The sequence below is a fragment of the Macrotis lagotis genome, chromosome 1 (genome assembly GCF_037893015.1).
Source record: "Macrotis lagotis isolate mMagLag1 chromosome 1, bilby.v1.9.chrom.fasta, whole genome shotgun sequence".
Classification (NCBI taxonomy): domain Eukaryota; kingdom Metazoa; phylum Chordata; class Mammalia; order Peramelemorphia; family Peramelidae; genus Macrotis; species Macrotis lagotis.
This window is the reverse complement of record NC_133658.1, coordinates 893,810,479-893,835,635: the sequence shown is the minus strand read 5'-3', so window position 1 is coordinate 893,835,635 and position 25,157 is coordinate 893,810,479. Positions and strand designations below refer to the sequence as shown.

At 39.2% G+C, this 25,157-nt stretch overlaps 1 protein-coding gene across 5 annotated transcripts in view; it reads left to right on the top strand.

Moving 5' to 3' along the window:
* PRDM16 (PR/SET domain 16) overlaps positions 1–25,157 on the top strand; it is a 385,859-nt gene that overhangs the window by 293,674 nt on the left and 67,028 nt on the right. For all 5 annotated transcript variants that reach the window (XM_074218667.1, XM_074218666.1, XM_074218664.1 and 2 more), the window contains one exon: positions 16,047–16,149. In XM_074218667.1, the coding sequence (XP_074074768.1) occupies positions 16,047–16,149 (103 nt within the window). The remainder of the gene's footprint in view (positions 1–16,046; positions 16,150–25,157) is intronic.

The following is a 25,157-nucleotide window of genomic DNA, read 5'->3' as shown; positions in this document are numbered from 1 at the left end:
TATTAACCAAGTCTTACAATGTGTGTATTTCTCTAGATCTAGATGTGTGTACATATATATGTATGTATGTGTGTGTGTGCATATACACACATGTATGCTCCAGTGTGTATAAAACTACAGGTATACTGCATAAATTAATACATAAATACATATTAAAATATGTATTACTTAAATATATGTACTTCATATATATATATATATATACTATGTATATCATACTGCATATCCATATTTACTAATATAGACACACAAGATCTATTACATATATCCATATGATAATCTATACACATACTTCATTTACTATATAAACTTACAATATCTATCATGTTACATGGGGGCAAGCTAGGTGTAGTGGATAGATCTTCAGCCCTGGAGAAGAGGATGTGAATTCCAATGTGACCTCAGACACTTGACACTTACTAACTGTGTGACCTTGGGCAAGTCACTTAACCCCTCTTGCCTCACATTCAGGGCCATCTCCAGTCATCCTGATTCATATCTGACCACTGGACCCAGAAGGCTCTGGAAGAGAAAGTGAGGCTGGTGACTTAGCACAGCATCCCCTCACTTAGATTCAATTCATGTGCTTTCCATAGTATCACCTCCCTGAGGTCATGGTCTTCTTTGAGAACCGACAAACATTATCACACTACATATCTACACATAAATATAGAAAGACTAGATTTATTACATATTCACATACTATACGTACATATATATATATATATATATATATATATATATATATATATATATATATATATATATATATATTACACACATCAATTTAAGGACCTACTATGGACCAGGCTCTGTGCTAATACCTGGGAAATACAAAAAGAGAAAAAACAGTCCCTGCCCTCCAAGAGTTTCCATCCTAATGAGGGATACAATATGCAAATAAATATATACCCCCAAAATTTATATATAGGATAAAGAGGAAATAACTAACAGAGGGAAAGCATTGGAATTAAGAGGTGTTGGAGAATATTTATGTATGTATGTATATGTATTATATATATAGCATATATGGAATATATTCAAGTTTATATTCATCTTTTATATTTGTACTTACATTAATTTATATTTATATATTTATATATTATATTTACATTAATTTATATTCTATTCATATAGTATACAATAGAACGTTAGAAAGTTACTCCCCACTACACCCCAGCCCATCCTAACATCTATCCATATTTTTTCTTACCCTATATAGCTTCCTTTCAAAATCCTCATTGATTCCTCTTACAAATACACTTCTCTTCTAGAATCAAAGACTTGTGTTCAAATCCTGTCTCTCGTGCTTACTATCTATGTAAAATTGGGCACGGAGTTCTACTTCCCTGAGCCTCTTTTTCCTTACCTGTAAAATGAGGAGGTTGGTCCCTGAACTGTTTTCCAGGGTCCAGGCCATTTGATAGCTAGTCAGTGCAGTACAAAAAGGAAGATCTGAATTCTAATCCAGTCTTCAACACTTACTGGTTGTGGGAACCCTTTTTAAGTCACTTAGCAGCTTCCTGTCTCACTTTCCTTATCTGAAAATAAGAATAATAATAGCATCAATCACCCATGATTGCTTTAAATATCAATAAGCTATTATAAGTAGAGTGATCAGCACAGTGTCTGGCACCTAGCAAGCAATGTGTAAATTTTAGCTATACCAATGAAATCTCAGAATGATTCTAATGCCAACACCCCAAAAAAGAAAAAAACGTAATCAATGGGACAATAAAAGCTTTTGGAACATCAAAAGATTTTTTCTATAAAACACATTTGTCAAAGGTTTCATTATAAAATATGGATTTTTTGAATCACCTTTCAACCTTCCCCTTCTTGGGTACTATGGAGATGGAGAGCCAATGCCTCTGGATAAGAAAACCCTGTCCTTGTCTTCCCTGTCCTGTCCCAGGGTTCATGAAATAAACATATTCTTCATTCTTGGTGATACCCCCTGCCTCTCAAAAACCAAACCATATAAAACCTCCAATCCATCCTATTATTCACATATTTTTCCCTAAAATTTGCCATTCACATCCTGAATTTGCCCTTCATATCACTTTCCATATTGCTTCCTCTTCTACCTTTTTCCCAATTAATATATTTTCTTTAAAAAAATAAATAATAACAACTAAAAAGACTGAGGTCCATCAGTAAGAAGGGTCTTTTGTAGTTTCTCTCTATCTAACTTTCCCTTCTATCCCAAAGCGAAGGAGACTTGTACACCAACCCAGATGGTCGAACTGAAAAGAGCCAATATCCAAGAGGCCACAGATAATCATGAAAGACAAAATTAATACCCAAGAGATCCAGATGCTAGCTGTTAGAACCACAGGCCTGGTCTTACCAGGACCAGTTCAGGATGAAACCTTCTTTCCTGCACCCCCCCACCCTAATTTCCCCCCGCCTTCGCCTTTCCTTGGCTGGGCTGGCTGACAGTATGCAGTTTCGAAGGCAATTGTGTGCCTCTCATTATTGCCAATTCTCACTAGGGTTTTAGAAGCAGAGTCTTTAATTTACCCATTTTTTTTTCATTTTAGCATTGAAAGGGGAGAAAGGAAAAAAAATCCATCAGGTATTCTATATATACATGTTCACTTTGGGCGGTGACGGAAAGACCCTACAGCTGCCCCAGATCTCCTGCTTTTGCTTTCCCTCGACCCCCAATCCTTTCCTTTTTGGAAAATTCAAGACATTAGCCTCACCCCTGGGTGGCTCTTTTGCCTGCAATTAGGAGCAAACGAATTGGTTTGAAAGGTTTCAAGAGACACAGACAGGGTCTGTTCCTGAATTTATTTTAATGTTAAGAAAGAAAACCAAAACTTGGAAATAAGTTGGCCACAGAAGGAGGAAGGGGGTGGAGAATATATCCTATTCAGCACTGCTCTGGGTTTTTTTTTTTCTTATTCTTCATCTTCTTTTTCTTCTCTTTTTGAAATATAGCCCCAATAGCTTTTGAAGGTTGGCGGCAATATGCAACGGATCAGAGTGGAGCCCCCATTTAGAACCTGAGCCCATCCAGGCCCCTAAGTAGTCATGGTAAAAGTGAAGAAAGAAATCCGAATTCTGGGGGTGTTCAGGGTGCTTCCCAGCTGTCCTGTGTCTACTGTGGCAGGCAAACCTTAAATGTCAGCAAGCCCCTTTGAAAGGAATTAAGGTCGGCAAATGTAGAGTTGGCTCTTGGTTAAAAACCATCGTTTTTTATGCAGAAGTAATACAAAATATACCCAGACTCTCTCCTCTCTCTCTGTCTCTGTCTCTGTTTCTGTCTCTGTCTCTGTCTCTGTCTCTGTCTCTCTCTCTCTCTCTCTCTCTCTCTCTCTCATCTCTTTCTGTTTCTCTGGCTGTCTCTCTGTGTGTCTCTATCTCTCTGTGTCTGTCTCTGTCTTTCTGTCTCTCTGTCTGTCTCTTTCTCTAACAATAAATCATGAAGAACAGAAATAAATGACCACATTCCACTGGTCAGAGGCTTCTCTGAAGGGAGACATGGCTTTGTGAAGAACCTTTGGGGCCTGGTTTCTCCCTCGTCAACCTTAGCTTGAGCCCATGCTTGGCCATAGGTCTGGCACACGGGCGAGGTATTATTAATCCCTTCAGCCTCAGTGCTTTGCAAATTTTTCTTAAGGATTGGCTGCTCTCAGGATGGACATAAAGGGCCCCGTCTCCCCAAAGTCGAGGCAGACAAAGGTTAATCTCTTCCTTTAGGCCCGTTAAGCAAAGACATTTTAATAAAAGATTAGCCTTACAATCACCAACCAGCATTGTGTTGATGAGAGCCAGGGCTGGTTTTTAATCAAAACCTGGTGCCTCCCAGACCAAAATAATTTGCTTTTGATGGAGGGTTCTTTTCTTCTGGTTTCGTTTCCGCTGTCCTGTGGTGGAGTCTCCGTCTGTGTATCTGAGTGTCCAGCCCGTGGATGGGTCCTGGGCTCCATCCACCCATCACAAGGACCATTCCATCTTGACTCAGCTCCCCAGGAAAAGTTCTCTAATTTGAGTGTCATTTTTAATTCCCTGCAATTTAAAATTAACCATTCGGCATAAACGTGCCATTTTCCAATGGGCGCCTAAAACAATGGATTATTATTTTTCCTTCGAAAGTGACACTAAAATAAAGCCCCTGCTCACAATTTCAGCTGCTTTGCAAAATGCCTTTAAAGACATAATCAGCTCATTTCTCAGAAGACTCAGGGACCAAACCAAACAAGCCAGGTTGTTAGTTTGGGGATTTTTATTTTTAACAATGTTTTCTTCATTTCCTTTCCAAAAATGAGGACCTCTTCTCCACAACTCCTGAATGAAGCCATGTTGATACAATGTCCACTAACTGTTCTGATTTGACAACAATAAGAATTCATTTTTATATCATATAGGCATACATCTAACATATATAAATATCCTATATATATTTATATATATATATATATATATTTCATGAAGATATACATGTGTGCTTATTTCACTGTGTTGTTTGGAGGATCAGATGAGATCATGTATGAAAATTGCTTTGTAATTTTTAATGTGTAATTTATAAATATTAAATGCATACATTCTTTAGATCTATAATGTATAAATATTACATATTATTTTATATGATTGAGGAAATTTCTTTACCAGAAATTCCCTGTAAGAATAAAAACACAGATCCAGTCAAAAATAATTTATATTTGTCTCTATCTCTACCTAGATAAATGATATATAAATAAGAAATTATATATAGATAAGATAGATATAGATAGATATCAATATCTAGGAGCTTAAGTTGGTTATTTAATATACATATTAAATATTTAATCATACACATATAATAGGGAAACTTTCTTTCCCAGATATTGCCTATATTTATTAAATCATGAATCTAATCCCAAAATGCTATATCTGGTATGTCTTATTTCTCTATACTTAAGTGTTAGGTCAGCTACTAGGTAGAAAGATGGATCGGCAGGTAATTCATGAGCATACTTATGTATCAGGCACATAAAAACTTTACAAATTTTAGGTAGATAGAATATATTCTATATTCTATATTCCATGCATTAGATGAGATCAATTGTATGTTTATATAACAGTAATTTCTTGCAAAGAGTGATTTAATAACAATTGGAGTAATCTTTTGGCAGTCTAAAATTCTGGACAGAAACATTATGAGATTCAAAGAACATAAGTACGAAGTAGATCATTTTTATATTTAAACACATTCCAAACTTAATAGACTGTGGCAGACTATAATAATGAAGAACATAAACAGAGATAAAATATCAGGGCACTCGGTAGATGGGCAGAAACAAGAGGAAGAAACACAGGGAAAAAGCCAAATATTCCCCCCATCCCCTCTCTACTGGAAAATTGCATTTTGGTCCTTATTTTTAACTTGGAGGATTTTTCTAGACCTATCTGAAAAGCTCAGCCCCTTTTCCAAAATCCCAAACCTATATGCTGCTCTCATCACAATCTCCCACCAGGAGCCCAGGAGGCACTGAAGGGGCCAGTAAAGAAGCTGATCTTAACTGCACAGTGAAGTGGTCTCAGCTTCTGAACTGCCTTCCCATCACCCACTGAGTCGTACGCTGTGTCACTGTTGTTGTCTGAGCTCACCAATGCTCACACTATGATCCTGAGCTTACAGAACTTTGACTGGAGGAAGGGTGGTAAACACTGAATGTATTTCCCAAAGAAACAATGCTGTTCCTACTGCAGAGCACTGGGGTCACGGATGGAAGTATTTGACCCTGACCTATTGAGTTTGTCATTCCTCCTATCTCCTTTGTGTGGGGACAGCTTAAAAACCGGGAAGTCCCTTTTGGTTTTTGATAATGTCATCGTTGTATCCTTGTTAGTGGAGGAGAAAGTGGGGGGGGGGGGGGAGAAGAGAAAACAGAGACATAGAGACAGAACTAGAAAGAGATGGAAGTCTATAAGGACTGAGGATGCACTTAAACAAATGTTCAAGTGAGTTCAAAGCCAGCTAGTGTCTGCTCAGAGATGGAGATAAAGCCATTCATGTCCATGCTCTCTATGTGTCTGTCTTCTTTTGAGAACAAGTTTCCAATACTATATTTTGAAGATTGAAGCCTTAATTAAATTTAGTCATGGCTACATCCAGGAATGGGGGGGGGGGAGAGAGAGAGAGAGAGAGAGAGAGAGAAGAAAAACAAAACAAAGAAAGAAAGGAAAAGAAAGAAATAGAAAAGAGAGAAAGAAGAAATAGAAAAGAAAGAAAGAGAAAAAGAAAGGAAGGAAAAAAGAAAGGAGGAAAGAAGGAAGGAAAAAAGAGAAAAAGGAAAGAAAGAAATAGAAAGAGAAGAGATAAAGAGAGAGAAAGACAGAGGAGAAAAACTGTTTAGATAATTTGAAGAAATCAACATCCTGATAGAGAAGGCCACTTTTTGTTATCATCAGCTTCTGAGCAGCCTGGGAAACTTAGAAGAGAAAGGAAGGCCCAGAGCTCTTTAGCATGCTGATGAATTTCGGAGAGAATTGTTCATTCAAAAAAAAAAGTACAGTGTATTGCTTACTTGTTAACTTGATTTCCAGTTCCCAGCTTTAGCATGGTTTCGACTTTGTGAAATTGGAAAGGCATTTTCTTCTGGTGTGAATCTAAGACTTCTAAGGTTCAGCGGCCATGGAAATTGTGGGATCTGCAATACCATTTCTAAAACATCTTTCCCAGGAAATTAATTTCATGTTTAAAAAAATACTTAACTAGTGAAAATGAAAAAGAATATATTCCCTTGCAATGATGGCTTTCAACTTTTTTTTTCAATTGAAAATGAATTTGTTGGAAAATGATTTTTTAAGAAAAGAACTTGGTTGGTCACAGTGAACGTGAGCTGGGTAAAATCTAACTTTTCTAAGGCATCAAGACTCAGGCTCATATGGGTAATGGTGTCCTTAATTTAGTTATGAAGTTGGTTTACCTATAATTAAACCATTCCTTGTATTAGGGAGAAGAAAATTAGCAGGGACCATCCAGAGACATAATTCTTAAGGATTGTCTTTCTGTATGTGCATGTGTATGTGAGAGAGACAGATGGACAGAGATCTCCTATGTTCAATAAACCCACTAGAGTCCCACAGGAAACAAAGGAAGGCGGATACCAGATTAAGTCACTTATGGAATTTTTTAAAAGCATAGTATTTTAGAATTAATATTTATTAAATAGCCAGGAAGCTATGCTGTTGTCTGTTATTTATTTCACCCTTTGATCCATAAAGAAAATCAAAATTAGACTAACCCTGCCTCAAATACAGCATGTCCCAAGGTCTTCATGAGTCCAAACTTGAAACCTAGCAAAGATCTTTGAAACATCATGATATATCTATTGATAGCTATCTATGAATGTCCATAATTAAATATATGTGTATGTGTTTGTGTATGTCTAAAAATCTATGCTATTTATATAATGATTTCTGTGCATCTGAATTCATCTACAACTGTGTATATTTAGAAGTACTTATAAATGCACCTTCAACCAAAACTGAGCATTCAAATCTAAATGTGTTTATCTCAAGATATCTCTATGTATAGATAGTTAAATATTTAGTTATAGTTATTTAGCTGTGTTGGGATAGATCTCTAAATTTATGCTCATCTTTATGGATCTCTATAGCTAGCTTTATATTTCTGAATCTATAGATATTCCTATATATACATATATAGTATATATATTTGATATCTATATTTTACCCCTCTCATCTAGATCTGTGTATCTATGGGTTCATGCAAAAGAGTTAATAATAGTTCCTTTTATCTCCCAGGGTTGTTGTGGGAGATCAAATGAGAATATTTGTGAATAGTTTTGCAAACCTTAAAATTCTACAGAATACTAATATTATATCCAGGTATATATCTATGTTTAAGTTTTTATATTTCCATATCCATGTACTTTTAAAATTAGATGAATAAACTTTGTGTACAAGATGCCCCTAAACAACACAAATATTGTCATAGAAACAATTATTTTGAAACAGGACACTTAGGAAAGGAAGAAAAAAAGATATATTTATTAAGGAATGCCCTCCTCCAGGAGTGTGTGTGTGTGTGTGTGTGTGTGTGTGTGTGTGTGTGTGTGTGTGTGTGTGTGTGAGAGAGAGAGAGAGGGAGAGAGAGAGAGAGAGAGAGAGAGAGAGAGAGAGAGAAACTAGTCAGATTTTTTTCCTGCAAAACAAAAGTTTGATCTTTGGTTGAGAGTAGAATTGTCCCATATTATGTCCATCAAATATGAGGATGGCTTCTCATTCCCTGGACCTCTGTCCTATCACAGATGTCATCAACCTAAAAATGGAAAATGAGAACGGTTATAAAAACACGTTAAAGTATTTTTATGAGGTTTCTCTGATAACTTATTACTGACTCAAAGTAGTAGCTGTTGAGGTGTAATGCAGTGAATGTTGCGGTTGTAATGCCTCCCATAGTGTCAAGAAAGCCCCCCCATGCGCACACACACACACACACAAACACAAATACAAACACCTTTCCCTCCACCTTTGAGCGTCTGGAAGGCTCTGTCTGTATGTCCATCTCTGTCTGTCTTTCTGTCTCTCTGACCTAGGAGGGAACAATTGGTCTCCTTTCCCGTGGGCCACTAGTTTCACCGAGAGGTTATTTTGTTTTCTCCTGGCATGTTCAAAATGAAACAAAAGATCAACTCGGCTTTTGTGTTAGAGGGAGCTGAGCTTTAGAATTTTTTTAGCCTAGATGCCACTGGGGGAACTGTCAAATTAAGGACCAGATGAGTTTGGAAAAGTTTTAAAGTGATAACTCTCTCTCTCTCTCTCTCTCTCTCTCTCTCTCTCTCTCTCTCTCTCTCTCTCTCTCTGTCTCTTTCTCTCTGTATATCTATTTCTCCTCCATCTGTCTTTTTCTGTCTGTCTGTGTGTCTCTCTCCTCTATCTAGTTCTCCTCCCACTCTCTTTTTCTCTCTCTCTCCTAGTCTCTGTCTCTTCTTTCTCTCTATCTTTCTTTATCTCTTGCTTCTCTCTCTTTTTCTATATTTCTATCTCTACTCCCTCTCTGTCTCTGTCTGTGCCTCCCTCTTTCTCTCTGTCTCTCTCTCTGTCTCTCTCTTTCTTTCTCTTCTTTCTGTTTCTATGTCACTTTGTCTCTGTCTCTATCTCTCTGTCTCTTCCCTGCCTCCAGCACTTAGTCCCTATAATACTAGTTTGAAAAAGTTAAGGAAAGTCAAATTAGAGTTAAGAAAATTTTACCTCCACACACAATCTTACTAAATTTGTCTGCATATAAATATACATACATACATATACATATAATTTTCATGGTTCGCATTATTGCCAATCCTATTCCTCAGAGTCTCAAAATCCAGCTTCCCCTTTGGTTGCTGTGTACCACTGTCATCACCCTACTATGGGCATTTTGGTGTCCAGGAAAGAACCTTCCTAGATTCTCCACTGGGACCAAAATCAGTTTGGATTCCCAAGCAAGGGAGGTGGAGAGAAAGTTCCATTTTGCAAAAGAAACAAAATTAATGACTATGAGCTCATTTGAAACTTGAAAGGTAAAGGCTTCCCTTTCCTTTGCTTTGTATGAAGGGAGCAGGACAGGTGAGAGAGAGAGAGAGAGAGAGAGAGAATTAGAAAGACAAAGAAATAGACAGACAGGGAGAGAGAGAAAGACAGACAGAGAAAGATAGTCAGAGAGAGACAGAAAGAGAGACACAGAGACAGACAGAAACAGAGAGAGATAGAGACTGAAAGACAGAGACAGAAAGAGATAGAGGTAGAGAAACAGAGAAAGAGACAGAGACAGGCAAAGACAAAGAGATAGAGAAAGGAGGGAGAGAGAGAGAAAGTGAGACAGAGAGAGATAAAGACAGAGAGAATCAGAAAGACAAAGAAATAGAGACAAAGAGAGACAGAGAGAGAAAGAAAGAGAGACAGGGAGAGAGATGAAGACAAACAGAGACAGAGAGAGACAGAAAGAGAGACACAGAGAAAGACAGAGACAGAAAGATAGAAACAGACAGACAGAGAGAGACAGAGACAGAGAAAGAGAGGCAGAGAGAGAGAGATAGGCAGAAAGAGAGAGAGAGAGAGAGAGAGGGAGAGAGAGAGAAAGAGAGAGAGAGAGAGAGAGAGAGAGAGAGGAGGGTCTCCAGAGAGAGGCAAGATTAGGGGGAGTGTCTGAGCAGCTCTGCATCTTCGATGAGTGAGGAAGGCTCAAGTCTAAGCAGCCCTCCCCTAGACACATATGAAGAGAGAGAAAGCAAGGATGCCGGCTGCAAGCCAGGGACTGAGCTAGGGCCGACCAGCTCTGGCTGGCGCTGGGGCTCCCCGCCTCTGCAGCTCCCCCTCCCCCTCCTTCCCTCCCTCTCTCCCTCCTTCCCTCCCTCCCTCCTCCCCTCCCTCCTTCCCTCTCCCTCCCAAGGGCCAGAGGATGGTGTTTGCCATCGTCTCTGCTCCCCCTGGACTCCCTGTCTGGCACACTCTAAACTTAACTCAGATTGCTGAGCAGAGCCAACAATCACAGCCAAACAAGGTTAGACTACTTTTGTGTCCCCCCCCCCCCCCCCCCCCGCTGCTTGGTATCTCTGCCTTTCCTCTATCTCTCCCCTCGCTCTCTTCTCTTTCTCTTTTCCCATGGGGTCTCTCTCCTCTCTCAGGGAGTCTGGCCTGACTTAGAACTTGTAGTGTCCACTAAGTCTGGGATTTGGGGGAAGGGGGGATTCTTTTGGGATGTTCACGTAGGATGTGGGGTGGGGGGAGGTTCCCTGTCTCCCCCCCCCTCATTATTCCCAGCCCTTCAGGGAGTAAGGGCCCAAAGCACAGCTCTGAAATCCCCAAAGACAAGAATGAGATGGGGCAGACCAGTGGCATGAGCAAAGACGGCCAGAGAGGAGGGAGGGAAGGAAGGAAGGAGGATGTGAACAGTGAACAGAAAACTGGGGAATTGGAAGCAGGTAGCTGAGGAAAGACTGCCCCCTGATGGGGACTTGAGGGAGCCCACAAGCAAGAATTCTTGAGCTTCCATTCCATTCTAGGCGCCATTATCAAGTTCCTACTGTAGGTTGGGCAAGAGAGCCCCCCCACCACCACCCCATCCCAAGCAAAAACTTGGAAGACAGAGCTGGGACATTTTTTTTAATCATCTGGTCCTTCACTATGAAGAAAGATCCTATCCCCAGCTCCCTTTCCCTTTTGTATGTGCTTTGCTGTGTAATTTTTTTTAAAAAACTGGTACGTGTGTGTGCGGGTGTGAGAGGGACAGACAGAGACAGAGATAGACAGAGAGAAACAGAGAGAACAAAAAGAGAGAAAGGAGAGGGCGGGAAGAATGTACCTGCTTGGATGCTAGCTGATTAAGCAAACCAAAATTGATCCATATGGATGATAAGAATCACTTTCTAGAAATGATAGATATGAAATATATCAGGATAGCAGGGCAACATTTATTTAAATAAAATATACTTATGCATATATCTATTGTATGTATGAATAGATATATATGTGTGTGATGTTGTACATGTATGCTGTGGTACATGCAATGTGTTCATATATGTATTATGCACTTATGTGTGTCTATGGGTTGGTATGTACATGTGTATGAGCATGTATAAATGTGCATAGATTGTGCATCCTGTGTGCACATGCATGTGCATATGTGTGGGTATGCTGTGTGCCTATGTGTTTGTAGGTATAGTCAGATATTATATTTAGCTATTGTTTTGTATGTATATCTATATATTTAACTACCTATAGACATAGATGAAAACATAGAGGTATAGACGTAGACGTAGGCATAGACGTAGACATAGGTGTAGGCATAGGCATAGGCTTAGTCATAGACATAGACATGGTGGGGAAAGGTTAGGCAACTTGTCCAGACCTAGGATTTTAAAATTCCAATGCAGATGAACGAACACCTTCTTGCTCAGTCTTAAAAAGTTCTCTGGAGACACCAAAAGGTTTATTATCAGTAAACATTTCTGTAGACTATTAAGGCTTGCAAAAATGCTCTAAATATATCATCTCATGTGATCCTCACAGCAACTCATTTTAAATATGTGGAAATTTCAGCTGAAAAGGTAATTAACTTTCTTGGTTCTCATAACCAACTGGTGAATCAAATGCCTTCAGAAGCAAGATTTGAACTCATGTCTCTCTGGCTCATTGGACTACTCCCTATTTCCTGTGCCACACTGCTTCTGGATGGGAAAGATGAGATACCCATTTACTTAGATGGACTTCTTTTCTATGTCCCAAGTAAACCTAAATTCTGGCTGCTTATTAGGGAAATGTTAATATTGACTTATTAATATATCTTGTTCTAAATACTGTCAACCCTGACCTGGGAACTCTGTCCATGAACCCTAGTTGATGCCTACTTATAGCTCAAATAACAAAATATGCATGGTTATCACCCTGGCTTGCTATTGAAAATTTCCCTTTGTAAAGTTGGCATCACTAAGTGGATACCCTAGAGACTTAGACTGTTCTGCTCGTTACAGGTCTAATAAAAAAAACAACTTAGGCAATCTCATTTGCTGAGGAGTTTAATTATCTAATGTACCATGGCTAGTCCACACAGTCAATCTCTTCATATTTGTGACTGGTTTAGTGGAGAGATTACTTTAAATCAGTCGATGGCTATTGCCTGGGTTTTTGATGCTATATTGTTGTATATGCCTTTTTTTAAACATCTCTTTGATTGGGTTTTGGGAGTCATGAAAGCATTGGTTCCTTATTATGATAATGTCTTTTCTCCATAGTCATTTCATCATTCTCTGACTTTATTCTGGGTATCAGAGACACTGCTCTACCAACAGTAAATTGGGAAAGGAGAGCTGAAGAGAGGAAAAAGCATAGTCCCACTTGGAAAAGTGGTCATCCCAAGATGCAATTTCTCAGGAACAGATTGCCAAATAGAAAGGACCCCTCTTCCTCCCATTCAGAAATGGCCTTGGTCCATGTTACATAATAATCATCATCATCATAGGCAGCTCCACAGCCAAGTGGTGGACACAGAATCAGAAAGATCTGAATTCAATCAGCTTCCTGATCTGTAAAATGGGGCTGATAATAACACCTATATCCCTGGAAGTAGCTGGGAGGATGAAATTAAATAGCAAACCTTAGGGCATTATAACATGTGAGATATTATTATTAACAATAATAATAGTCTTATTATTTCATGGATTCAGGTGGCCACCAGCATGGAAAACTTTTCTTCGCTAATTCCAATCCAGCAATATGCCTGTGATTTAGAGAATTTGATTAAGTCAGGTGGGGGGTGTGTGGAGAGGTTGAATGTTTAATGAGTATGTGTTCAGAAGCAGGGCATGTACCCACATCTTTCTGATGCCAAAATTGATGGAAAGGGCTAACAGAGAAGCAAACACTCAAGAGAGTTCTAAGGTAGACTCTCCTTTTCTGCAGATGGCCAAAGAGAACCACCAAAAAGGCCCTCCTGAGCTTCCCACCACATTCTTATTTCCTTATAGAGTCCAAAGAGGTTTTTTTTAAAGTCCTGGGAACCATGACAAGGGAATTTTAATCTTTCTCTCACCCTTTGAAAACACTCTTTTCACATAGTTGTGGGTTCAGCCTATTGCTCTGGAGTATATTCTCTGCCCCTCCATCTCCCTCAAGGACAATTCAAATTTGTCGTCTTGGCTTTGACCACATATCTTCTGGCAGGTGTAGAGGCCCAAGTGGCTTTTAGATTGGGAGAATTGCCAGTCATAAGATTTGGCTGAATGGGATATCGATCAAGGGATCTTTCCACAGCCTCCAAACTAGCAAATGTCTTGGCTACTTGGGTATTAGACCCCCAAAGGTACAAGATGTTTTTAAAGTTGATACTTTAAAGGTTGCTGAGACAGAAATTGGAAACACAATTAGAAGAAATAGTTAATATCCCTTTCCCCTTGTGTCCTAGAATTGGAGGGCTCAGCTCAACTTGTGTTGGTCTAGTGACCTAACCAGAGGACAAATCATTTTATATGACATCCAACCCCACCCCCACCCCCCACTATGAAGTATCTGTGGGATGAAAGCAATTGTGCCTGGTGCTAGATTTTTCCTCTGTGTGCTTACAAAGCAAGTCCAGGAACTCGGGGTACCATACCGGATTGATAGGTTCCTCTTCTACTTCCTCTGTGTTCCTCAACCTGGATGGCAGGAAAGAAAATAACATTTCTTGGTCCTTGAGATCTTGGGAATTTCAACCAAGGCAAGGCAACTGTAGGCAATCATTTCATGGGTTTATCAGATTTTGACATGGAAAAAAGCTTTAGAGATCATCAAGTTTAACCCCTTCATTTTATAGATGAGGAAACTAAGGTTCAGAGACGAATCAATTTGCCCAGTCACACAAACAGTAAGTGGCAGAGGGGGGATTGTGAATGGCCATCTTCAGCTTCTAATTCCTCCCCCTGATCAATTCACTCAAGAAGTTTATAAAAATCTTTTCTATTCCTGCTTCATTTCCAAGCCCTTGTAAACCTAGACATTTACAAAAATCAAAATATTTTCTCCGTATTTTCCTTTTTTTCACAATTGAGATTCTATTGTATTTTTCCATTTACATGTTATGAACTTTTTCATCATTCATCTCTCAGTGTTTTCCTTAACCATCTTCCCCATGATCTCATTTGTTTTCCCTTATATAGACTTTGCACCAAAGACATCAGTTTTTGTTGGTATTGATCAGTTATTTCAGTCATGTCTAACTCTCCACATATTGAATATTGGAAGGGTTTGCTATTTCCTTCTCCCACTTATTTTATAGATGAGGAAACTGAGATAAACAAGGTTAAGTGACTTGCCCAGAGTCATACAACTACTAGGTATCTGAATTCAGAAAGATGGGTCTTTCTGATTCCAACCCAGAGATCTATCCATTGGGTTGTCACTAACAAAAAACAAAAATCATGTGTCTGTGTGTGTAATTTGTGTACATATGTGCATAGATCTGTGATGTGTATATATACATTTATGTGTATAAATACATATATGTGTGTTCATATGCATATATGTATATATATATATATACATATAAATTTTGGTGGAATTACTAGACTACTTTCACAATGCAAGTTTCAGAAACCTCCAGATACCTGTGGATATGATTTTGGGGGTGGCCTAAATTGTTCCTAGATGTCTTTGACAGTGCCATCTCCCTTTCTGTGAGCCATCTTGGATCCTTGTTCTTCTCTTAACATCACTAGATATAAGGATTATTAATGCATTCAGAGTCATGGAACAATTCATGTCAGAACCTAGAAGCATCTTAGAAAAAATGGATGTCAGAGCTGGAAAAGACTCTAGAACTGAGAATGCCAGAGTTTGGAGGCAATCTTGGTTTTGGTATTGCCCTTCAGGTTTTAAGTAGAGAAACTCAACACCCTTCAGAAGCCTAAATGAAAACCAAAGGAAAAAGAAAGAGTGGGAAGTTGAGGGTATTTGGTTACTACATAGGGCCATGGTCTGATTTCTTTGAAGCTCTGGACATGTAAGTTGGTGATTATTTTCACAATCCTGTTAAGTTTTGTTTATAAACAGCCAGGTTCACCTCCAAGCCCCAGGGGCCCAGCCAAAGTAATACCAAGTCATAATGACGTCAAACAAGTTAACAAATCTGAGACCAACAGCTCATGGCCATCATCTTAATCAAAGGCCAGAAGAGTCTCCATAATCTACTCATGCCCCACACAAACACACCCAGAATGGAAACTTGGTGTTTTCTCTTGCATCTGTTTCATTTCTAATTCCCTTTAGAAAAATATCTGGAAATGGGATAGAATTAAAAGAACACGTGTATATATACATAATATATACATTTGAGTTCCTTATTTGTTCTAAGGTCCAAGTCATAATGTGATTTTTGAGTTCCTCGAAATCTAACATATTCTACAAAAATCCCAAATTAAAACCTCTCAGAAGCAATTAGAAATCCAATCAAGTGGCAAACAGACCGGCCTCCTTGATTAACTTGAGGGGGAGTCGAGGGGTTGAGGGGCAGCAGGAAACAGCATAGGAGCCTAAGAAAAGATGCTTTATATGTGTCTCTGCTTTCTCCATCCTAGATTTATTATAAAGTCATTAAGAACATTGAACCTGGAGAAGAGCTATTGTTGTACATGAAGGAAGGGGCTTATTCACTTGGGACTATGCCTCCCAACCTTGAAGGTAAGTCCTTGCGTGTCCAGAATCTATTCCTCTGCTCCCCCTTTCCTTGCCTCATAGGGAAAGAATCAGGCAACATCCTGTATCCTAGGTATCATGGACTATTCGGAGATGCTAATTAATCAAAGTCACTGCATCTTGGACTTGTCCATCCTGATTCATTGATCATACTTGCTGGCAAGATTAACCATTTCTTCCTTAGCATTTAGAAAGAAACAATTCAAGGGCTTCTTCTTTATGGGTGCATTTAAAGACAAACTTACAGATGAAAGAGGGGAGGTATTGTTGGCTTGAATGCTATATAAGATATTATTCTATTCATGGAGCCCCATTTTTTTCCTTCTCTTGTCCTCACTTACTATTTTTAAGAAATCGCCCAGTGAAATTTCTTGGCTTTGAATTGTTTCCTATTAATGGACTTTGAGTCACACAGTCAACTTTTGTCATACTAAATGAAAAAGGATTATGTTATAACATTTACAGACCTCTGCCAAATCATCCTAAGCAAAATGGTAGCACGGTAAGTCTGAAAAAGAAAGAATACTCTTTTTTATCTAGTATTTTATTTTTTTCCCATTACATTTAAAATCAATTTTTAACATGTGTTTCTAAAACTTTGAGTTCCAAATTCTCCCCACTCCCCCTCATTGACAAGGCAAACAATAAAGAAAAATACTTAAGCTAAGAGCATTGGAGGGAAAAAAACCCTAGAATTTGAGAAGGAGGACAGTGACTATAGACACTGTGACATTGACAATAATAGTAAAAATCATCTGATAGGAATGTGCTATGACTTTCTAGTCTTTCCTCTTGGTTCTTTTAATAGTATGTCTTTCATCGGATCATTTTCAGAACTTGCTTCACTTTGCTTCTGAAAAAGGAATTTCCCTTTCTGGTTCACCTATCATCAGACCCTGACCTTCTCAGGTTTCAGGCTACAAAGAGAAAAGTCAAAATTTTAAATCATTTTTGGACAGAATATATTCTTTCCAATTCACATTAAAAATCAATTAGTCCTTGGTATATTTAAATCTAGACTAGTACTCTCATTTTTAATCAACAATAAAAAAAGTAAACTGGATAATTCTGTGTCTAGAGGATCCATGATCTTGCTGAGAATGTTTCACAAAGGATTTCTGACCATTGAACTAGATGGCCACTGAGGTCCTATCCAACTATTTCAGTGATTAAACCTTATTGGAAACTGGACCAAGCCTCTGTCTCTAGGGCTAATAACCTAGTTGACTTTTTCCCTATTGAGCAAGCTGAATATATCATCTCCTTTCTGAAATCCTAGGCTTTATCCCCTCTGCCCCTCATGCCCACCATCCAAGCTAGACTAGAGAAGGAAGGAGAGAAGTGGGTTTTTTTTGTAAATCCTGTTTTCCCCCCAAACCCACCAAAGTTTTTATAATGACTATACTGAACTTCATAATCCTCTAATGAACATAAGAGTTCCAAGTTCAAGGGCACTGGGTAGGCTGGTAGACAGGAAGCCCATTGTCAGAATCTCAAGGAGGCCATGGGGACCAGGCAGGGGGACCTCACTGTCTCTCTTTGCCCAAGTTCCCCCCTCCTGAATGCCAGCAGGATCAGGGGGCAGCCACCCACAGCTTTCAGGAAATTTCCTTCATTCCCCATTGCTAAGGGTCCTATGCCCTTGTCAAGAAAAAAAAATAGAGCAGAGGGGCAGTGTTTCGATTCTGATCCTATCTGTGTTCTTTGCTGGTGTTTGGTATTAATTAGGCAGTCGGAGAGAGAAAAAATAAATTTCTAGGACCCTGTGCAGCCTAGGGAAGCTCTCATTTTCCTTAAAATAAGTGTTAAAAACTGAATAGGTCTTTGATAGCACAGGGGGGGAGGGAAAGGCAGACTGGAAAAGATAAATCTACTTAACTTTCAGGGCAGCAGGATCTGACAATGGAGTTTCATTTGTGTATTGAATGTTCATTCTTCCAAAAGGTGCCAAGGGGGAAAAAGCCCACCCCAGCCCCTGGTCCCCTCCACCTTCATCATTAAATAACCTGTAGCTACATTCTCCTAATAAATTTTCCAACATTTGTGGGCTAATTGCTTTTGAAATATAATAGCCCAACATCAAATATTTGACTTTTTAATACTCTTTCTCCCCCCCCCTTTGCCTAATGTTCCTCTGTCCTCCCTAGCCTTGCCCCCCCCAGTTAAACCCTGAATTACACAAGAAAGAAAATGCAAAAATGTTCCATACAAAGATAATTATCATAAAAATCTTTTTCTCCAAACCCCAGTTATACACATACAGCCGCCCCTTATCACTGCAGGAATTTGGAGTAGGACTCTTGAGAGTCTTTGAGACTCAAGTCTGCCAGATTAGCATGTAGATGCCACATAATTGAGTTCCCCTTGGCTTCTCTGAAAGCCATTAGGCCCTGATTTATTTTTCTGTTACATTCCTGCTTTGTCATGAGAGTTGCTGATGGAACTTTAGATAGAGGAGTGTAAGCCCCGCAGATCTGACAAACAAGACAAGGCGTGCTGACTGCAATCAGTGGAGTTTGTGTGTTGTGTTGTGTTGTGGGGTGGGGTGGGGTGCTGGAGGGTGGTGGATGTGCATGTGGATGTGTGTTTTCCCATAGCTAGACACAAACTCCCTTTCCTAAAGGCATAGCCCACCTACAATAAGGTTGGGGGGGGGGGGGTCTTGCTGAAAGACTATTGGGAGCCATGGGTTTCCTTGTAATAGGTTCAGAAGGGAAGAGTCTCTGCCCTTGGACTTAGGGTATCTCAGGTGAAGTCTTTGACAAGCAGGGTTCTTCCTTTCTTCTCTCTCTCTCTCTCTCTCTCTCTCTCTCTCTCTCTCTCTCTCTCTCCCCCCTCTCCCTCTCTCTCTCCCTCTCCCTCTCTTTCTTTCTCTCTCCTTTTTTCCTTCTCTCCCTTTCCTTTTCTCTTTCCTTCTCTCTTTCTCTCCCTCTTTCTTTCTCTTCTCTCCCTCTTTCCTTTTCTCCTCTCTCTCTCTCTCTCTCTCTCTCTCTCTCTCTCTCTCTCTCTCTCTCTCTCTCTCTCTCTCTCTCTCTCTCTCTCCTGTTCTCTTTCCCCTCCTACTCTCTTGCTCTTGCTCTCATCTTAGAGGAATGCCTGTTAAGCCACTTGCTGATGTCACAAAACAGGCAGGTCTTGAACCTGGATCATCCTGATGATGAGGTCAGCTCTCTAACCCTGTTGGCTCTTCTTGGCTTTTACACTCCTACAAAAGATAGGAAGGGAGAAATAAATATTGAGAAGGACTGAATCATAGATTTAAATGCTGAAAGGAACCTTAGCGTCCAATTCTCTCATTTCTCAGTGAAGATGGTGATGCCCCCAGAGAAACCAGGAGCAGAGATAAGATAAGAAGACAAATTCTCCGATTTTAAATTTAATAAATCTATCAACAATCATTTATTAAACTTATGATACATGGAGGGCACATTGTTGGGTGCTAGGACTACAAATAAAGATGGAAATTTTCCTGCTCTCAGAGAGTTTATATTCTATCTAGAAAACCAACAGATAGAAATCTAGCCCTCTCTTATCTTCAGCCTGCAGTTCCTAAATGATATAAAAAAATCTTAAAATCATTGAGATTATTTGGTGTTCATGTTCAAAAGTTTTGAAAATTCTTAAATTTCTAGGCCATTGAAGCATGATTAAAGCATAATCCCCCATTAGATTGTAAGTCCCTTGAGGGCAGAAATTTTATTTTGCTTCTTTTTGATCCCCATCTCTTAGTATGGTGCCTGTCAAATAGTAGGCACTTAATGAATATTTATTTAATGAATGAAAAAAGTCAATAGGAAAAATTCTAGCCTCTTAAAATATATATATATATATTATTCTATAAAACACTGGATCATAGTCATTTTCCCATATATGAGTTAAAGATTGTATTCTGAATAGTGATTAACTCTTAACACCCAGAATTATGAGAATTCCATGCCATCTAGATTTTTTTCATGTTCACACCCTCTTTCCTCTCTCTTCTCTGAATTTGTATATTGTTTAAATGAACTCAAGGAGGTTATAGCAAAGGAACTGGCTAGAGAAGGAAAGCCCCAGTATACTTTCCCAAATACAAAGTCTTCTTACTTATTGAATTTGGAGGGGATGACCCATAGCATCTCTTGGAGCTATGAGTAGTGCAGCCCAGTTCTGAGATGAGAACACCCAATGGAGTTGGAGGTGGGGGTGAGGCAGGGAAGGTTCATCAAGGCCACCCCTGCTGCCAATTTCATTTTATTCCCCATGCTATAAAACTGAGTCAAACAGAACCAGAAGCAAACCAAAACCTCCAGCTTGGGTGGGTGCAGGCCACGAGAACCTCTGATTGGTTTCCTGGTTGTTCTTCTGTTTCATCTGTCATATTTGATTTTATCCAGAAATTGAAAAGTAAAAATGATAAGAAATGGCTGGAATTTATAACCTAAACTGGACCCTGGGGGAGAGAGAGACAGACAGACAGAGAGAGAGAGAGAGAGAGAGAGAGAGAGAGAGAGAGAGAGAGAGAGAGAATAAATATAAATGTCTCATCTCAGAAAGATTCCAACCCAGGATGTTGGAATAAACTCCTGAGATGATCTCAAATGCTAAGCATCTTCACAAAGCCTGCAGGGACGATAACCTCTGATCAAGCTGCCCAGGAAGCAGTCATCGAGACAGTTGGGAGGCCCAAGGAGGTGGGAGGATGACAGTGAACTGGTCAGAAACTCTCTCCTGCCTGCTTTGTTACGTTTCTTCCAGCCCCAAAGGAGCAACTGGGCTGTGCAAAAATGAACTCCCTAAAATGTGGATATGAAGGAATCATTTTCATCATAGACAGGCAGCCTGGTACATGAAGGCAAATAAACTAAACTTGTAATCAGGGGACCCGAGTTGAAATCTCCCCTCTGCTACTGAGTGATTTTGAGCATACATTTCCTCTTTAAAAGAAGGAGATTGGACTACATAACCTAGATAAGCCCAAAGTGCCAGATCAATGATCAAGACCCACACTGCCATCAAAATATGAAAATTATCCATAGTTGGAATTGGAAATCTGTATTAAATTCTCTCTCTGGACCTCAGTTTCCCTTTCTGTAAAATAAGGGAATTGGATTAGATGACCTCTAAGGTCTATCCAAAACTAAATCCAACCCAAAACCAATCATGCTATAATCTATGGACTACATTTCTATTTTTGTATTTTATTTATTTTATTTTTAATTTATGAAAACCTCACTTTACAAAAAGAGCTCCCCCTAAAAGCATAGAAATTGAATTTTTAATCAAATTTAAAATGACATGATGAGAGTTTGATGTCTTCAGAAATCTCAAGGTGAATTATACCCTGTCACACAAGCAAACACAATCACAATTTTTCCCATCCACTTTGTCTAAAATGAAGCATGTCTATATGGCAGACATTATTGTTGAATAAAATTAAACTTTCTTTAATATACCTTATAAGAAAAAGCACAAACTACCTTCCTGCTCTATGATTTTGGTTAATTCATGGAGATGCTTGATACATTTTTCTATAGGTCATAGGATTCTAAGACTGGAAAGGGAAGTAGAGATGACCTGATTCAAACTCTTCAGTTTTATATATGAGGAAACTAAGGTAGTTAGAGAAAATGAGGTATTTAAAAAAGAAAACTGAAATAGCCAAGGTCACCCAAAAAGGGGTAGAGCCTATAACTGTGTATTCTCTACTGTACCACTCTGCCTTTCCACCAATTTTATATTTCAACAATGTTGCCACTGCTTTCTAGTTCATTCTATCTTCTGAAATACCTATATTGTTCAAGACTAATGAATCACAGAGATAGACAAAAGAGATTTGAAAGTATGTGGTCCAACCTGCATCTTTCATTTTTACAGAGCAGGAAACTGAAGACTCAGGTTTTTCCAGTGATTTGTCCAAGGTTACACAGGTAGTAGATAGTCAGGTTAGTATGTTAACCTAGATTTTCATAGTTCAAATCCACTTTCTTTCTCTAAATATCTTGTCACGTCCCCAAGGACTTGTGCCTTCATTTTAGAGAGATAGAAGGTAGGTACACAAATCAGAACTGGATGAAGAATCTCAAAGGTCCTTTCCAGGTCTGCATAAAAGAAATCAAATGTCGAATTTCTATGAAGCAAAACTTTATTACTTGTTTTTCATGGTTTTTGTTTCCCCAGGCTGGAGTTGTGTTTAGTCAAACTGAGTCCCTCATCCTCCATTTTATGGGGGATGGAGGAGGAGGAGAGACTTTGGTCCTCAAGATGTGAAACTAAAGAGTGAGGGAAAGCCTTGGCTACTGCCTCATAGGAATGGGAGGGGGATAGAAACCCCAGGACGCTGTGAGGCAGCTGCTAGAAACAGAACCAAGCCATCTGGTCCCTTTGTGTCTTAATGAATTTCATGACAACGAAGTGCTAAGCTCAATTGTTTCCATTTACATAGGTGGAAGGGACCTTAAAGGCTCCCTCTTTTTATAGTTGAAGAAACTGAGGCACAGAAAAAGTGATTTATCTAGGGCCACATAACTATTAAGTGAGTCAGAATTTGAGCCCAGGTCTTGGGGACTCTAAGGACAAGTCAAGTCAAATTAAGGCATCCTCACTCTTGCTCACCCTACACATATCTAGTCAATTGACAAATATTATGATTTTGACCTTCACATCTCTTGTATACATACACTTCTCTCTACTCACATAGTTACAACCCGAGTCTAGGCCTTTATTTTTCTTCTGCGAACTATTGCAATAAACTCCTAACTGGTCATTCAGCTTCAGGTCTTTCCTCATTTCAATCTGTTTTCCAATCAACTACAAAGTATTTTTACAATAATAATAATAATAATAACAATAATAATAATAATCTAAGTGCTTTACAATTATCATCTCATTTGATTCTTTGACAATAACCCTGAGAAGGAGGTGCTACCAAGATCTCCTTGTCTAAAATGAAGGACAAGCTAATCATGGCATCTCAGCGAGTTCAAATCCTCCAGATTAAATATAAACTCTTTGTTTGACATTTAAAGTCTTTCTCAACCTAGCCCTTTCTTTCCTTCTCACTCTTTCCCTTCTCAACACACACAGATTCTTGAATCCAACCTCAGTGACCTTCTTGAAGTCCTTCACATCCAGCACTCCATCTCCCAGTCTTTGACTTGGCCATCCCTTGTGGCATACTCTCTCTCTTCCATCTGCTTCTTAATTTCCCCATCTTCCTTCAAGAATCCATTGAAAGCCTAACTTGTAGAAGGTAGATTCTCTGCTCCCCCATCTCTACCTAGTTTTGTTTTTGTTGGGAGTTTTTTGGCATATTATCTTCCTCTCCCCCCCTCCATTAGAATGGACACTCCTTGAAGTAAAGATCTGTTTTTGCCTTTTTTTTTGGTATACCCCATCATTTAACCCAGATTAGATGCCTTTAATGAATGCTTAATGACTAATGGACTGTCCATTAAACCATACTGAAGAAGGAATTCCAAAATCTTCCAATTTTAATACCTTGGAAAAGAACCTCAGTCTCTTTGTTTTAGTTATGTCTCTACCCCCTAACAAGCAGCAAGGAAAAAATTAAACCCCCATGTTTTGGAGAAGGTACAAGGTCCCTTGGGAGACTGGTTAGAGTTGCTCCCTTCCATGATGACCCAGCCTTCATTGAATGGGCATTTTAATCATAAACATTGAGACATAGAATCTTGCCCAAAAAGAACCTTAAAGGTCATTTAGTCTAAACACAAAAATGAACACTATACCCACCCCTGAAATAAGGGTTTCTTGACCTCAAATGGCAGGGGAACGAAAGGGAAAAGGACAAAGAAGTTCCCCCTTGTCCTCAGCTTTGAATCAACGCAGACCAGAGCTTGCTCCCCAATTCTACCAATCATTTCTATGCATCCTTCCCTTTTCTGAACCTGAGTTCCTCCTCTATAAAATATGTACAGATAGTCATGGGAAAGGTAGCTTAACATTTAAAGATTTGGAAAACACTTTCCATACAATAGGGTACAGTGGCTAGGGAGCAGGATTTGAAGGCAGAAGGCCTGAGTCCTAGCCCTGGCTTTGCAAGTACTTTCTATTGCTGGTAGGTTACTTAAGTGCAGCTCTGACTGAGATCACTCTCTCACTCAACAAACTCCTATGGCTCACTACTGTCTCTGTCTCTGAACTTTCTCACTTTTCCACACATGATCTCCCATCTCCTGCCTCTCTGCTCTCTGTCTTTGCATTTGGACCTCACAACAACCCCTGCTTATCATCCCTATTTTTTAGATGAGGAAATTGAGACTCTAAGGGTTAAGTGACTTGCCCAGGGAATTTCGGGAATTTCTCTTCCTTCTCATCTCTGGTTCTTAGAATCCCCATTTCACTTAATAGTTCAACTAAAGTACCAACTCTCTATTTGAAGCCTTTCCTGGTCTCCTAGAAGTTAATGTTTCCCCTGCCCCTCCCCCAAAAAAGCAGCAAAACCTGTATATAGTGTTGGATATGCCTACATATGTGGATATTCTCTTTCCCAAAAGAATCTAAGCTTCTTGAGGTAACTATTTCTAATCTGCTTTGGAATCTCCAGTGCCCAACACTGTGCCAGAGTTCCCATAGGCAGTTTAATAGATGCTTGTTGATAAAATGATTCATTGAATTCATCCTTCTGTGTCCCAGTTTCCTTATCTGTAAAATATAGGGGTTGAACTAGATGACTGCTAAGGTCCCTTCAAGCTCGAAATTTATAATCCTGGGATCATGTGAGACCTGAAGCAGAGCTGTGAGATAGGACCTCTCATTATCCCCAGCTAAAAGGCATAGTGAATAGAGAAATGAACCTGCAGTAAGGAAGACATAGAATCCAATCTTGCCTCAGGCACGCACTAGCTGTGTGACCCTGGGCAAGTCACTTAACCCTTTATACCTCAGTTTCCTCATCTGTAAAATAAGGATAATAAGCAGGGGTTCATGTGAGGTACAGTGAGATATTATATGTGAAGCACTTTTCAAATTGTAAAATGTTATGCAAACAC